This window comes from Tetrao urogallus (assembly GCF_951394365.1).
Source record: "Tetrao urogallus genome assembly, chromosome: 5".
NCBI classification, from domain to species: domain Eukaryota; kingdom Metazoa; phylum Chordata; class Aves; order Galliformes; family Phasianidae; genus Tetrao; species Tetrao urogallus.
The window spans coordinates 64,728,234-64,745,682 of NC_136818.1; the positions used below are offsets into that span (position 1 = coordinate 64,728,234).

Genomic DNA, 17,449 nt, shown 5'->3' on the forward strand with positions numbered 1-17,449 from the left:
CTATCCCCTTTGCCAACTTTGAGTCTGATTCTAAAAGCATAAATGAGAAGATTAGTTCTTGTGCCATCGATTCAGTGGAATTACAGGCACCAATAAGTATTTCAGGGTGAACTATCAAAGTGCCACAGCAATGAAATAAGTCTAAATTTGGGAACTCTTAAACTAATAATAAGTCCCGGGTAGTAATAATAAGCCAGGGTAGTGTGTTAGAAACATTTGTATTTAGCTGAGTCATTAAAGGCAAGTTTTTTTTTTGTGAGATATCCCAGATCATTTAATAAGTACAGATTATTAATACATTTAGTACATTTAATTAGTACAGATTTAATAAGTACAGTATATGCCTTGTAGCACTGATGTTAATTTTATTGTATGGCTATGTTTCATGACTTGTGAGAAGGAAAGATGTCAGAAGCCACTTAAAGCGTCATTCTTGAGAAGTAGCACTTAGACTATTTTATTTTAATGTGTCGTGAGACACTTCTTCTAAAATATCTGACAAGAGAAACTACAAGGGGAGCAGCTGGTTAAAATTATCCCCTTTAGAGCTGGTACTGATTTATATGCAAATCATGTTTAAATCCAGTATTGTGCAAGACTATGACAGAGTTTTAATTAATTGATCAGAAGCAGACTAATCAGCTGTTTTGTTCATCAGTAACTGAGTCTTTTCAAGTTAATCTGGTTAGGAGGTATTTTAACTGGCTGTTTTTGGAACAGATTGTTTATTTGGAAAGTGCATCTTCTGCATAACAGACTCTCAGACATCATCTTATAACATCTCTTTGTCTTAAGAGGACTTCTCCAGACCTTGGGGTCATTCCTGCAGTATCTTTTTTTTTTGGTCAGAATGCATGGCAACGGGCAAAACCAAAACTAAGTTCTGAACCAGGAAAGCTGGCAAAGCGAAGTCAGTTTTTCTTATGTGTAAGTTGCATATCCGATCTATCAATGATAGTGTTAGAAAACTGTGGTAATGTAAGTGGTTTAAATTTTAAGGGCACTAATCAAAATAATATCATGTAAAGTCAAGGGTGACAGTTTTTCTTGGTGCTGGATGGGGGCTGACAGTAGGCAATATTTATTAGCAGTATCTGCAATAATTTGTCAGCTGAATGGAGGATTTGGAGGTTTTCATACCAGAGAAGTCTACGCAAGAGCTTTTGCTTCAGATGACCACTAGCTTACTTCCAATGCACATCAATTTTTCAACCAGATATTGTTCCTTATGTTACAGATTATTGTGGACTAAAAATGTGAGATTTTTTTATAAGATGAAAAGTAGTATCTCATTGTAAACCTAATGGTGTATCTTTCTTTATAGCTGTAAAATATCTGAATGAATGTAATGTGTTAAAACATTTTACACCTTTAAAAACAAAGGTCTCCTTGCTGGGCCAAGTTGTTCCAGAAGGCTTCTTTACTGTGCATTACTTTACCCTCATTCACCTGTCCATATGGGCTCCTTCCTCTTGCTCAGCTGAGGCTTCTGTCACCATAGTGCTTACCCATTTATATATATCTAGGATGTATACAATCTATTGCATACATTAATTCCCTTTATCTTATATATTGTGCATCTAGTGTAGCATTCAGGTTTTTTTGTGAGTTTTGACTGTGTATTTTATTTATAGCTGAAACATTTACATTATTTTATACCTTCCTCAGTTGACAGATCATTAATTACATTAATTTCCTTTTTGAAATTAACTATGAGTCCATGGATTTCAGGATCTCAGGATCTCTGGAACCATGTAAAATTGCACAGTGTTGGGAGTACCAAGCAATTGTCATTAATAACAGATTAACAACACAGCGACGACTTTTAATAATGCAAGATGAACAGAAATGCCTTACCTCCTTACTGTGTACTGAGTGGAGGTTTCAGAAAAGAGTTAATCTCTCTTCTGCATCTGGAAAGATCACCTTCTAGGTGTTAGCTATAATCTCAGTAAAAATCTGCTTTCGGCATAAGGGAGAGCTGTATTTTAGAGAATCCTAACTGAGCCAGGAAAACCTTGTCATTCAGTCCATATCAGCTGTGATAAATACTGGTTGGCACTAATGTATCACTTTTCCTACAGTCCACAGAGCACTAACCAATACTGCTAAACATTGTGATCACAGTTTTACAGATGTGTAAACACAACACAGAATAGAGTGTAGGTGCATTGTGAACTTGTCTCTAATTTGGGGTTCCTAAATCTTAGTTTCCACACCCAAAGCACATATTCTTAACTTTGGATGCCTTCTGATGCCCAAGTGCTGGTTTTGTTGTTTGTACTAACTACTGCAAACTTGCTTTCCTCCAGATTGCTCTTTTAGCTGGGCAGGGGAAATCAAATGCATTATTTTACTGGGGTTGAAGACAGAATTGCCTGAGCAAGGATAACCAGTCCAAAAACATGGTTAACATATTGGGAAGATTGTTCCAATACAAACTGATAGTTCTGATCATCCCAATAATTATTTCTGAGATAGTGCTTAGAAGATATGTGTATTTGTACGTGTTCACATATGTATCACTTAATGACAGTTTTGTTTTTTTCCAGAATTATAGATCAGCGGTTTGAGAAAGTTTCTTATTTCGTCTTTGGAGATTTCAACTTTAGACTGGATGCCAAAGCAGTAGTAGAGGTAGGACTTTGATTTTACATCTGTTGCAGACCCAAACAGTTTTTATTTCTCAGACATTTTTTTCCTTTGGAGAAACTGAAAGCGACTTAATGAGCTAATCTTAAGGTTGAAATTATCTTGGCTAAGAATATTTTCAGCCTGATCATCTGACAGGTAAATAAAAATTACTGTGCTGAGAATCTGGTGGAGCAATTAAGAAAAACACAACTGACAGGCAGCGTTTTTTCTAAATAGTGGTGTGTAAAGTGATTATTACATGCAGAAGGAGCTGTAAACGTGAATAGACTAGGGGGTGCACACTATCTGTTCGTGATCCTGTGAAAAGAAAGGGGAAAACATGAGTACCAACCTGAGCTGAGACTTCAAATCTTGACAATGCATAGAGAAGTACCTTTCTTTGGGTGGTGTGTTTGAGCTTCAGCAACAGACACCGCATTTCTATAGTGTGCTCGTGACTTCTATCACTTGTTGTATCTCACAGTGAATTTCATTGTTTTTTACTATAATTGTCAGGGAAAAATAAGAGAAATTTCCTATATTTCTGTGGTAGCATTCGTCTTGAAAAACACGAGAAGACATTTGTGTTAACCTTTGTGACAGTAACATCTGAGTTGGAAGAGCGACTGGAAAAATTGTATAAAGCCAAAGAAAATAGAGTAAGCCTTTTTCATCATGAGTTGAGATTACTTTGACTTCACTGCCAGAGCACATCTCCAGGTAGCATGGGGTCAGAAATAATATCCAGGTTGAACACCATGGATTTAATCTCATGGTTTTCCCACTTTTAATTTTCGGAGATGCTGTAGTGTCTTTTTTGTGTCCTTGGATTTAGGCATGTGTCTTCTAAACCAGAAGCTTTTATTTTGTAAATCAAGCAGCAGTAGGTAAGTAAGTAGCCTGTGTGTCAAAGACTGGATGCTTCTCGTACAAGTGCAATACACTTCTATACATGATGGATGATCAGTCCTTCATCTGTTGGAAAATATGAGCTTGACATTATAGCACAGTGTATGTAGCTAATAACTTCCTTCTCAGAATCCTTTATACATTGTAGTCATTTAACCAACAAACTTAAAGCATAATTGAACTGGATTTCCAGTCAGTGATTCAGACTGTTCAGCTTCAGATGGTAAGCATGTGATAAGAACTAAATCCTGTTCTCTCAGGATCTCTGCTGTTACTATATTTGTCGTCCATGTTTATAGGCTGCTGGTTTTTGAAATGTCTGTTTCTTGATTCAGTAGTAGTGCAGTAATGTTACTGAGAATGCGTCTGTCTCAGAGAACACCTCTGTTGATCATGATCCAGCAGAATTCTTGAACACCCAATATTGACGAAGAGCACTACAAGGTTTTCCTAACTTACTGCCTAGACTGAAGCTGCAGAGAGCACTGTCTTTATTACTGATAGGATAAGACTGCTACATTTGTACTTGTGAGTTTCAAAGTGATCTGCTCCTAACAGATAGCACCAGTAACCACCAATGATGCATACTGAGTAAGTTGCACAACTGGTGCTAAGAGTACAGGTTTAGAACCCTGACACAGCACTTTTCATCTTACGAACACTGTGCCAATGTCAACTGAAGATAGACAAGCATACAAGCTTATATAAAAGGTGTAATTTGAAAATGAATCAAACTTATTCATCTTTCCTAGGTAAAGTTCATGCATGTATGTGTTTATCAACTGTTAGAATAAGACATATTTTCTGTTGCTTTATTTGATAAGTAGCATATGTGTAATTAAACAGAACTTGACCCACATCACAGTGTGCTGAACCCCTGGACACTCTAAGATGCTGCAAGCAATAGATGTGTTATGGAAATGTAGACATACACAAAACACTAAGAATGAAATATGTTTTTAAAGGATTTCTCCCTTAAGCCACTGCGAGGGAGAATCTGAGAACTGTAGAATCCTGGCATGGTGTGCTAAATCAGATGCTAAAAGTGTTACACTTACTAATTCACAATTAATAGATGATAACTCATTCATATATAATTTCATAATTTTTTTAATGGGAACCTTAATCTAAAGTCGTATTGATTTCCTTGCCAGGAAAATCTGCTTTAATGTTGTTGGGGTAATCCAAGAAAGATCAATAAAGCAGGTAAAGGCTTTTGGCAATTCTGAGATGCATGTACGCGTTAACAAGTGTGTTGTCCAGAGGGATAAACTGGCAAGAGGGAAAAAGGACATCAGTAGCATAAAGGGCATGGCAAATACAATTGTTTTACAGTTGATTTGAATTATAGCTTAAGCATAATTTGTAGCTTGGTGTAATGATGTTCAGAGAAGTACCTCCAGCTCAGCCTATTAAGACATTTCATTCTGAAGCAAGTTAGTGATAGGGTTCCATTTTAATCATGTTATCTACGGACAGTGTATGATTAAAAATAAAGGCAGTGTGAAAGGACCCAGAATCACAAAAGATTTTTTATCCAGTGGTCTCAGGCACTCGTGTGCTGTGGCTGTGTGCCAGGCATTGGTAGTGCTGGAGTTTCTCCACCAGGTCTTGGTGTGTGGTGTGCCATGTTGGCTTTGGGCCACAACGTGGGAAACTGGTGGAATGGTGTCCCGCCATGTGATGAGATCAGAATTGTGAGGAATCAGCTGACTCCATTGAATCTGATGGGATTCATCCCATACTGAAGAATTTTGCAGATGTTATAGTTGAACCTTTCTCAACAGTTTGCGAGAGGTCTTGGGAATCTGGCATGGCTCCCACTGACTGGAAACGAGTCAACATTGTCCCAGTTTACAAGAAGGGCACAGAAGAAGACCCTAGAAATTGCAGATCCGAGAAATAGAGATCTGTAAGTTTAACTTCAGTACCTGGAAAATTACAAAGATTTTCTTGTGAAAAGTGCGTGAAAGACACACAAAGCATAACACAAGCACCAGGCCCAGCCGGCATGGGCTCGTAAAAAGGAAGTCAACTTCCTGAGCAGGGGCAGCGGAAAGGGAGGCAGTCATCTGTTCTCCCTCATATCTGGTGACAAGATGCTTGGGAATGGCTCCGGGCCGTACACTGGACATTGGGAAAAATTACTTTGAAGGGTGGTCAGGCACTGGAATAGGCTTTCTAGCAAGATGACTCGTGCCCCATTCCTGTCAGTGCTCAGGAGACATTTGGACAGCGTCCTTAATGATACATTTTAACATTGAGTAAGCCCCAAAGTAGTCTTGACAGTTGGACTTTGATGCTGGGGGGAGTTCCCTTCCTATTAAAGCTATTCTATTCTGCTCCACTAAATAAGAGTTTTCCATTCCACTCTACTAAAATCTCCTGAGGCACACTTGGTGTCATCCACTCCTCAGGCAGGCTAAAGCCTGTAGCTGTTGCTTCCATGACGATAAACATGTGAGAGCATAAATACTACAAAATTTTAGTTGCAGTAGCTGTAGTAATGTGAAAAGCCTTAGTAGTTTTTCTTGTAGCTAAATCCTTGTCAAATCACTGCTCTGCATTGAATTTTTATAATCCTACACTTGCAAAATTGATCGAGTTTTAGTGTTGTGCTGACGTTTAAATTCAAATATACCCCTATTTAATTTTTTGTACATGCTCGACTTTTTGGATGAGATGGAGCATTCTCATTTTTTGCCTGCTGCTTACAGGTGTTCTCCGGCACTTCTCTTACCAGTTGTGTTTACAACATGCACAAAATTACTGTAAATGTTTATTTCTGACCGAATTCTAATATTGACCTATCTGCAGTGTCTCTAATGGGGATATTGTCGCAGTATTTCATATAAGCATTAATTTGTTATGTGTCTGTATGTAGGTGGTGGTTCCCCTGTAATTGTTCTGGAAATGGTGCTCTCTGTAATATGGGTAGGTCACAGTAAGCTTCATGCTTATAGAAACGCATTGCAAATTTATGGTATTGTGTGTGACAAAGGTAGTTTTCCTATTGTTGGAAAATTGTCTGTTCTAATTAAAAGATTTGATGAGGCTTGACGGAAATCTGTAGCAGCACAAGGTGTGCTGGGGGCTGAAGTTGAGTAATAGTCTAGAAATGTAGAAGTCATTATAAGTTGGTGTTCTGGCTCTTCAAAGAGTAATATGGTAACTGTTTGAAGATTCTGAAGTTAATCAAGATTGTTTGGCTATCAAATTAATAAAATTAGGATACTACAATCTCAAAAGCATAAAGATAAGAAGGGAACTTAAAGTTTGTGGAGAGAGAACTCAGGGATTTTATTACAGAGAACTGAAGAGAGTAGATTCCATTTGTTTGATAGGAGAAATAAAAAGAAATTAAGTTAGTATGAGAGAATGAAACATCTCACCAAAGGCAGTAAGTTAGTTCTCTTCCGTCACTCTCTGAGGCCAACCAGCAGCCCATCAGCTGCTGTGAGCACTGCAGGCAGCAATGCGTCCCGCTGCAATGGGTGCCAGGCCACTCGAATCTCTGCTTTTAGCATTTTCGTGTATATACATATTTTTTGAATTGAAAGAGCTGATGATCATCTAATATTTTCTGTCAGTTCTAGAAACACTAATCTCAGTGTGGAAGCAAAATTAGTCCCACGCATCTCTCCTTGTCTCTTAATTCACATGGATCTATTGAAGTGCAAGTGGGAAAGTCATGACCTCAGTGGTAAATCTGTGGGGCTGCCTTACACACTGGCAGCCCATGCAGGCTGTCATTTTCTGTCTTTAACATGCAGAGGTGCCCTTTACCCTTTGTGTGTTAGAGCAGGTGTTTATAAAGGAGGGAGCTCCATTCTTACTAGCCTGGCCGCTTTGCTGGAACTGGGTGATTTATGCAGAACATCAGAGAAAGGAGTTGTCTCCTTTTGGGGACATCAGCCAAGAGCATCACAGCACACAGCCTTGGTCAGGGCTGTTAGTAGAGACAGTAATTCCTTCTGCTCCGTATTATATGGTGAGAGGCTGCTTACCAGTGTTGCTTCATTTAAATCACCCTTCAAATGATAGATGGGTCTCCCATAGCAAAAGTATTTTTGCTGTCAGCTGGCTGCAGGAACAGTCCATATTAATCTTTCAGAATTACTCTATTTCCATTTAAAACAAACAGTAACAACAACAAAAAAGCAATTATGTTCTGAAATTCTGGCCTATTCATCTTTCTAATCCTGTTTGTCTGTTTTAGGACAGTACAATCAGGGTTAGTAAACTGGTCTTGTTTTGATGGCTTGGAAATAAAAAGCTGTTTCTGGCTGAGACTGCTGATTCAAAAGTCTCTTGAAGTTCCTTGTACTTTACTTTGCAGAAAAGAATAATTGTGTACTCCCCAGTTCCAAGAGTTGCAACTGGGAATATGAGGCTCAGTACGCAAACGTAGATCTTGAATCATAAAATTCATTGGCTCACAGTAAACCGTAACCTTCACTCATATCCAGACTGTGACAGAAGTAGATCCCTTCTTGTGAAAGCAACAAATTAATGAAAGCTTGACAAAATATGACTAACCCATGTTCAAGACTATCCAAACTTCATTATGTCCTATTGAATCTTCAGAAAGCTGGGAAAGGTTTCTAATAGGGTGCTAGAAATCATTATTCTTATGAAAGGAATTGTTTCTTGCATTCTTTAATCAGTGTTCTTTGCTCCATAGTGGCTATCAGTTTGAACTGTAACAGAATTCCCTTCTTCCTTTAGTGAAGTGATTCTGAGCCTCCCTTGCAAAAAGAAAAATGGCATTGTTTTAACTTGTATTTCATGAAATAAATTATTCTTAGTAGCTTACAAAATTCATATTGTGTTCGTATTCCAGTTAGAAATCTTCCTACTATGCTGAATTCTTTTTATCTCCTTGGATAGGCCATTGCAGATTACTTTGTCTCATAAAGATTTTAACTTTCATTACAAGCTGAACTGATTCTAGAACATGGGGAAACAAAATTGTGTGGAAAGAAAATGTAATAAAGATTTATTAAATTAAAATGCATAAAACTCAGGGTCTAATAAGGACAGTTTTATTAATGAATGTAAATTGCAGCGACCCATCTGAGGCACTTGCTAAATGTTCATTATAAATTACTCTCATAGACATTGTGATGAGTTTCATATTGTAGCCAGACTTATAAAAGCATGCAGATTGCTTCCCCAAGGGACTGTATATTTACTTAACAGTGTAGTTAATTGCAATTATTTATTTTCCAGTGATCGCAAATGGCTTCTGCATTAAAGATGTATGCGGCTATTAGGAATTATTCAATTACCTCTCTTTTTCTCAGTAATCTAAGTCAAACCTGAGCTCAGATTCCCAGAGGTATGTCAGTAGTGTATTAACTCAGTATGTTCCTTAGCTTTCTGCTGGGGCCATAACACTGTCGTCGTAAGTCCTCTCAGCAGAGCTAGCTTGAGCAATACTGATTACCCGTCTCTTCAGCTGATTTTTTGACATCTCCAGTTCCGTACTGATGCTGCCACACTTACTGGCAAGATTCATAGGAGGTTAATTAAATCCATCTTCAAAACAACGTGGGGCCAATGAGCCATATCCTCATTGCAATAGTAAATTAAATGATGCAATTGTTTCTACTTCCATCATGGATAAGGGGAGTGATGAGTGAATGAATTGTTCTCTGGCTGCCTCCTCTGGGGCCCTAGAGGGTCTAGTAGCATGTGGTCGTAAACCTGCTTTTAATTTGTGGCTACAGGAAAAGATGACACTGTTATCAGCAGACAGAGGTCTTGCACAGCATCACAATGTGAAAGATGGCAGTGTTTAAAAACTAAAAGGAACTCTATTCCCAGTAGGGCTTAGCAGCTCCTCCTGTTTCACATGCAAATTAATACAAACATGGTTACAGAGCAGAACAGAAAAGATGATACGTTGATCAAATTTGGCACTGCTTGGGCCATAATTAAAATGTACACAAATTAAATACAATTATCTTGTGCTTTCTAATAGGGCTGAGCGTCATTAAACTAATTAATAATGCAGTCTATGAGCTCGGCTCCACTGCTGCGATTGTTTGCAGTGTATGTTTTATGCCTTGCGTGGCAGCAACTGGCAGCTGGGAGACTCAGCTGGCACCGGCTGGCAGCAAGTGACAGCAGTACCAGCAGCGCCCGTCTCCACGCAGCCCGGGACGGAGCTGGCTGCTGCCACACCTGCCATTCATCACCTAGCTGACAGTGATGGTGATGGATGGCGTTTCGGGTGCCTGGAACCCTTTTGTTTTTCACTGGTTGCTGGTTACTGCCTGGAGTGTACCTGCCAACCCATGGGGCCAATTTTGGAAAGTGGGAGTTTCTGAGGACTTGTTTCTGAATGGCTCGAGTTCATAGATTTGTCCTACATACTGAGTGAGAGGAAAACATGGAGGAGAAAAAGGAAATTCCTGAAGAACATGGAACTTTGGCATAGCAGATACTTTTTAGCACGAGGAGTGATGCTCCTGGCATGGCAGCCACGCTCATCCTCAGGGAAACCTGCCAACATCACTCAGGCTGGCTCCTTCATGAGCCCGAAGCTTTATGCAAATTCACGTAGAAAAACTCTCTTAACAGAATGTAAGACCCCAGGTATCCATTGCAAGTTTCCAAGGTTTAACAATACTCATCTGTCTAATGTGGATGCTGTTTAATTTCTTCGTGATAACTTGCTGATTGAGAAATGGGTCCTGAGATTTATTTTCCAAAGATTTTAGCAATGCCCAACGTATTGCATCTGTACATGTGAAGCAGTTAAATCAGAATACAGGAGGCACTGACTGCATGCTTACCTTTAGGTGTGTTGGTTGTTCTTTTCAGACAGGACAAGAGGCTTATCACGTTGCAGGGACCGAATCTAGAGATACACACAGCCAACCATTAAAAATTTCCTGACTTGAAAATTGTTTCTATAAAAGTAGCTGTAATTAAATGGAGTGATAAATACTTAACTTAAGCCACCTATTATTTTTTTTCTCCTTATATTCAGTATAAAAACTCATCAACTCAATTGAGGATAAATGTCATCCGGGCAGATGCCATATTTTTCTCATATCTGAAAATTATGTAACTTCGGAAGAAACTTTGTGTACCTGGGAGAAATGCGTTTGTTCTAAACTTTAGTTTAGTACTGGTTGTTACTCAAATCCAAAGTGCTGATGTCTGTGGACAAATCAGCACTGAAAGACACCCATTCATAGTTTTGGTATTTTTTAAAAAAAGCTTGCACTCTACTTACTTTGTAGCATTACATAAGAAAGAACACATACACTAATTTTTGTTGTCATTGAGGGAAACCAAGAGGGAGACTTCTCAAAATTACAGCCTGTAATATAGTAATATTTCACTTAAATATCAAGAACAAAATTGAGATGAAAGAACGGGGTATCCGTCTGAAAATCAAGGAACAGAATCACCTCTGGCTCTGTATTGTACACAGGAACCTATATTGGAATAAGGAGTTTTATTTTTGAGTTTGAATCTGAAATACAGTAGGAGCTGATGAACGGAATACACAAAATTGTACAAAAGTATGTGTAGTTTTGTTAAAACATTTTAAATTTGTTTAACAGACTTCTAACTGATAACAGTCATTTTCAAAAGTGGAAGAAAAGTACACTAATTCCTCAAGATTGATGTTCTGTGGTGGGTAAGAGAAAGATTTTTGTTTCAATTTGGACACAGATTTAGTGCTGGGGATGGAGAGGAGCCACCATTGCTATAATAGGAGCAATGACACCTTCTTACCATTAAATAGGGATAAATGTAGTGATTATGGAGAATGCACAAACTGCAACGCTCCAGATGCTTGAAGCTCTTTTTGTACTTGGAGTCTGTAAAAGGTGTGCTGAACCTGGTGCCGGTGCATTGAGTCAGGTGGCACATAACTCTGAGGGAGCCTTCCTGATGTGGGAACCCCACAGCCCATGCCCAGTCCCCCTCTAGTTGGGGCCTCTTTTAACAGAACATTTTAACAGACCTTTTAAACTTTTTAACAGAAGTTGAAAAAAAGTGTATTCGTAAAGTGACATCCTGGTAAGAGCAGGCTCTGAGTTTGGCCGCCATTTGTAGCATTTGCTTTTGGGCTTTCTCAAACATCTGCACATCTTAACGGGGATGCAGTGACTCAGAGATGATGTTGTTCAGGCAAGTTGGCCCCAACTAATAGCACAAGGAGCAAAGTTTGATCTGGAGAGCACAGCAGCATTAGCAGGAATTGTGGATTGTGCCTGTGGAGGCCCACTGAGAGATGGGTGCTTTGGAGGTGGGTGCCCTTTGTGTTTTCTGACTCCATAAACATGCCCTGTGTCATCAGTTGGTTCAGGTAACCAGTGTGTAGTAAATTGCTTTATTTTAAACTTTGTCTCTGAGGCTCAGGAGATGAGATCAACTGCAATTTTAAATGCCCCTCTCACTCAAAGGCCATTTGCTTTGGCTACCTGCAAAAGAGGCAGAGGGGCGGAGGTGATCCTGAGGCCATCGCTGCTTCCCACAAGTCCTGCCGGAAGACTGAAGGACTGAAAGTATATCTTGCATGAGCTGCAGCCCTGACATAGCATTACTTCCATCTTGGTAGCAGTACCGCAGAGGTTCTGCACACCCTGCACTAAGTAAAACTTCTGTTACATTTGCTGTCTAACCATGGAGATCGAGTCAGTTCCTTCCTCCACTGAGCCCCACAAACAAACAAGCTTTCTGGGTGGAGTGGAGGGTGGGGTGAATGCAGTTACAAGTTATGGGCAGTGACATTAACTCTTGTGAAAATTTTATCATCTAATTATTTAAAATCTATTTATATATATATATTTTAGTTATTTAAAACCTAATTTTTTTTTTTTTTTTGCATTACTGCTTAAGTAAGAGCTCTGTTAGGATAGTATATAGAGCAACGAAAGGCTTTCACAAAGCTCAATAACATCATAATTTAATATGCAGAGCCCTTAAGGGGTTAAAATGAATTTTATGAAAAGAGATTATAGGATCTTTATCACATGTTGTTTATCTGATCAACAGTTAACAATTTAAGACAGCATTATTCTAGTAAAAAGAAGATTTGTTTCAGATACTGACATAAACATCCCCTCATAATAGTGGCTTTTCATTTACTGCATTGCAAAGTACCATAAGCTTAAAGGCACAACAGCTGCTTTGTGTGTCTCAATAATGCCTGTCCAGAGTGATGTCAGTCAATTTTTGACCTATACAGTCTGATGTTATTCTCAGCGCTCGTATAATAGATTTTTTTTTTCTTTAAATGAGTAAAGAGTATGCCAATAAAATCCTCAAGAGCTATCATGTCCTTTACGGTGTCTCCCTCTGGAAGAACAAGGCAGCTTACCTGCACAGACATTTTGGGAAGGACGTTAAGATATTTCTCCTGGGTTCTACTAGCTCTTGCTGTTTCTTTCTTTCTTTCTTTCTTTTTTTCTTTCTTTTTTTTTTTTTTGCATATCATTGGGTAGTTAGAGGATCACTTCTCTGTTGCTGACTTTCCAAATGCTTTTGTAGTTTCCTGTTCCAGTGGAATAAATAAATATGAACACTTATACCAAAACTTGTAACGGAAGTTGAAAAAAAGTGCATTCTTGAAGTGGCATCCTGTAAGAGCAAGTTCTGAGTTCGGCCTCTTCTATAGCACTTTGGAGTCCCATAGAGTAGCACTCAGAAAGCAGATGAAGGGATCGTCCACCTTCTGTGCTTTTTGGAAATTACTCCTCCAATGTAGAAAGGGCCTGGCTGACCAGGCAGCACCCAGGGCCACAAGTGCAGAGACACCATGGCTGCTGTGGGTGCGGAGTGGTGGCAGAGTGGAGCAGGCTGGTGCCGGGCAGTGGCACGCAGTAGTGTGCCCAGCCTCTCTGCCTTCCTGCAGGAAAGGTGAGGAATGCCTGGAGAAGCCATCTCAGCCGTGGAAGTGCTGAAGGTTGGATGGGGCCCTGGGCAGTCTGATCTGATGGTAGGGGAGGTTGGAACAAGATGTTCATTAAGATTCCTTCCAAGCCAAACCTTTCTGTGATCCCATGAGATCTGTATTGTGGAGGAAAAGCTTCTTCCTGAGCTGTGGCCATTGAAAGGTTTTCATTGTCTGTCATTGAGGCCAGTGGTGCTCAACACATTGACTATGGCACGATACCAGCATGTGGTCCTTAGATAAGCAGAAGTTTTTAGTTTACTGCCCAAATTCACTGAAAAGATTTCTCTTACAGAAAAGGCTAGTGTAGGTCACGGTACCATTGCTAATAGTAATGTTAAACTCCTGTCTTCTAGCAAGGTTTTGAGTGTCATTCATTCTGCCTTGCTTTCATAGAGACAGTAAAGAAATGTATATATTGGATCAATCTTGTGGAAATCACTTGTTTTTTTATATTGAAATTTCTGGATTACTTTCATTTGTAGAATTCTAACACATCTCTGAAAATTTAAACAGTTTACATTTTTGATGCATTTTCAGCTGAACAGAGTGTAACTCTAGCAGCATCATTAAGATTGCAGAAGTACAGACTGGGTAGATTCAGACTTTCATGTGAACCATTTGTGCCTCCTTACTGTTCCGTATTTTTTGAGTACTGTAGTCCTGGTGGCACTGCCTTGAGCTCCCGTTAGGGGCACGTCTCCTGATGTAGCTTCCACTGCTGTTCTGTGTCCTTCAGTGTGAGCCACACGTCTACCACAGAAGATAGCATCACGCAACTCGGTCATTACTAGCTCAAAGTCAAATATGTGCTAAATATTCAAGTGATGGCAATTGACCTCAAGTAAGCCAAAGTTCCTATGTATACCAAACATTTAAATGAGAGATTGCTAAGGTGGGATGGAAGTTTTTTTTTTCTCTCTGTTTATGGAATATTTTACGTTACCTGAAATGAATACGGATGGTAATTGCCAATCTGGCTTTTATTGATTTGATTCAAGAGGCAGCTTCACTTCCATCTTTTGCACGCACTTACCTTAAAATATGTGCATTACGAAGACTGTGGTACAGCATCTTTGGAAAATCAATATCAGGACAAAGTTCTGTTGTGCGAATACTGACTGCAGAGTAATTCTAGAAAACAATGACAAATAATAGAAGCTGGGATAGACAAAATTGTGCCTGCAATTCGGATGTAGTTGGGCTCCACAGAAGGCCCAGTTACCTGGTGTTACGTGTTGCATATGCGTCAGCAAATAGTTTGAATTGACCCCCCTTGCAGTCAGAACGTGTTAAAAACCTGCGGCCATTGAAATAAAAGGCTGCTTTTACCAGTTATTTCTATGCAGTTGACTATTTTGCTTGATTTTTTGCCGGTAACTGCTACCATTACCTTTGTTCCGGCTTCTGATAGTTTCCTTAGAACTAAAATAAAATTTGCATCGGAACCTGTAATTTTACAGTATTTAAACTGAGCAGCTCTGCTCCTAATTTATTGTGGTTTTGTAATGGTAATTTTAAAATCTGTTAATACTGGCAGCTGAATTTCCTGCACATTGATTATCTTTCCAAGAAGTTAAAGGATGTCTTTCAGGAAGTAAAACATGTTACAGTTAGTTCAAATCATACTTGCTGCCTAGTTGATCCTGTTCTGAAATCACACTGTTAGAGATAGTTCACTATTGCAATGTACAACCAATACTGCAATTTTAACATACACCAAGAAAAAATCTTCTAAGTGCCATCCAAAACCCTAATGTTTTGATTTTGTCACTTTGATACATATGGAGATAGCCCAAAAGTCTAGAGTAACATGAGTATCTTCTACATAGATGTGAGAATTTTTTATTCAATGGTAGAGATGTATAACCTGTCATTTACTTTCCTTTAGTTGGGAAATGCGTTTCCTATGTCTTTTAGATACTAGTCACTGATTTACTGTGTTTAGCCAGGTTCCATATAGAAGGTAGAAAAAAAAAAACCAATTTAAGAGTTCTATTATATATGCTTATGAAAGTGGTGTTTCAGAAACAGTGGATGTTTTCTGTATGTATTTTTGCTCAGCGTGCTGAAAGAAACAGTAGAAAGTGCTGAGCACATGAAGATAATGAAGCATGATCAGAATGGTGCATTAGTAAGTGAGGATGATTTTAGCAAGTAGAATCCTTAGCCTACAGGCTGTAATGTTGACTTTGAATAAACTGGAGTACCAATGACTGCAGAACACTGTGAGAGGAATGGATTCATCCTTGTAGTTAAGGGTACAAGAAGAAAGGAGGGGAGCATTGAGTAAGGTTCTCATTAACTTGAAAGCTCGTTAGCTAGATGTTAATTTCAGGCAAACGAATTGAAGAGGTGCTAGTGATCAAAGAATGGAAAGATATAATCCAGACAAATTATGCCTCACCAAGAAAGTTTGTAATGCAATTAATAAGTTAGGTGAAAATGATAATGAAGTGATCATATGGCAAAGCAAGTTTGTTGAAAACATTATTTAACTTTGTGTTTGGCTCTGTTTGCATGCATGGGAGCACTGAAGAGACAACAGTAGCAAGAACAGTACAGACAGACTTGCTGAAGGCAAATGGCTCCCCTGGCAATACCGTCTGTAGATTGATTTAATTAAAAGAAAACAACCCTAGTTTTATTTGATTTCACTGGTGTTATGAATTCCATCAAATATCTTCAATGCATCTATTTAAAAAGCATGATTAGTCATGAGATGAGAGTGAGGGACTCTGCCCTGAGCCAGGTCTGGATGCCAAGGAGGAATTATTTTTGAAGGTAGCATAAAGTTTGCTGTACAAACCTTAGGCTTGTATCACATTAACCAAAACTGCCCCAGTTGTTGGTTGGTTGGTTTCCCAGCAGTTTGTTGTTAGAAAATTGTTGTCTCCACGGACTTCTGTATTTGTAATGATGATCTTAATCCTGTCCTAGAGAACGTTTAGAAAGTGGTAGCAGAAAGTTTCAAATGAAAAATCATGTGTGAGAAATCAAGTGATTAACAAGAGGTTCCTTTCTTGGAATGACTGAGGAATTGATGGATACTCTGTGTCCTACAAAGAGCTGATGTCTTTGTGAAGATTTGTTTTGGTCAAAAAGATGCAGTTTGCTTCAGATCAGGAGGAATTGGTGCAGTGTAGTGTGCTCTGTGATGCGTGTAATTAGACGGGAGAAAGGCACAGTCACTTTTGGCTGGAGATTTGACTAATAATTTCTTCAAACTTGCTAAGCAGACTTGGATACTTTCTGTCTCAGACATCCTTTCCATGAAAATTATTTCTGCTGGTTTTGTGTTGTTGACGTAAGGTATCGTTTATTTCTTTATCATACGTATCTGGTTGATGCTAATAACTAACAAGTTAAATCTGCACCTGACTCCAGACAGCTGATGGAGCATTTATTTCAGTTATCCGCTATAGTTTTGCTGCAGACAATTAATAGGTAAAGTCTATGCAAATGTGCAGAGTTCAAGTGAGGGCTGTCCTGAGCAGGACTTAAGCTATGCACCCGCCTTTGTGCCAATTTTTTCAGTTTTTTTCTCCTGTAATGAATACATGTATTTTGTGCATTGGAGCATGGCACCAGCCCTTTTGGATGGCAGACTCTTCAAGAAAGAGGAAGAGAGTTTTAATCACAAAAGCAGAAACTTCAGTCAGAGAAGTGATTCTACACTTTGTTTCGTTTGTAAATGGTGTATATTGGCTTTTGTGAAACAGAACCCAGGTCCGATTCAGGACAGCGCTCCGTAGATTCTTTACGTGGGTCTTTTTGACTCTGAAGTTGTGTGCATGAAAGGAGGAGATCGAACATAATTTGTCCAAAGAGGTAGTCTCAGATTTTTTCCTATCGAGATTCTTTCAGCATATTCCTCTTTGTTGAGCTATAAGCAGCTTTCAAAATAATGGCATTAGCCTATATTTCAGGACTTCACTGGGTGTTCCCAGCTAAGATGATTAGTTACAAGAAACAAAAATACGT

At 39.0% G+C, this 17,449-nt stretch overlaps 1 protein-coding gene across 1 annotated transcript in view; it reads left to right on the forward strand.

The window, feature by feature from the left end:
- Nucleotides 1-17,449, forward strand: part of INPP5A (inositol polyphosphate-5-phosphatase A) — a gene marked incomplete at its 3' end in the record, with an annotated part of 209,557 nt that overhangs the window by 141,762 nt on the left and 50,346 nt on the right. The window contains exon 9 of the mRNA XM_079535402.1: nucleotides 2,553-2,637. Coding sequence (XP_079391528.1) covers nucleotides 2,553-2,637 — 85 coding nt within the window. The remainder of the gene's footprint in view (nucleotides 1-2,552; nucleotides 2,638-17,449) is intronic.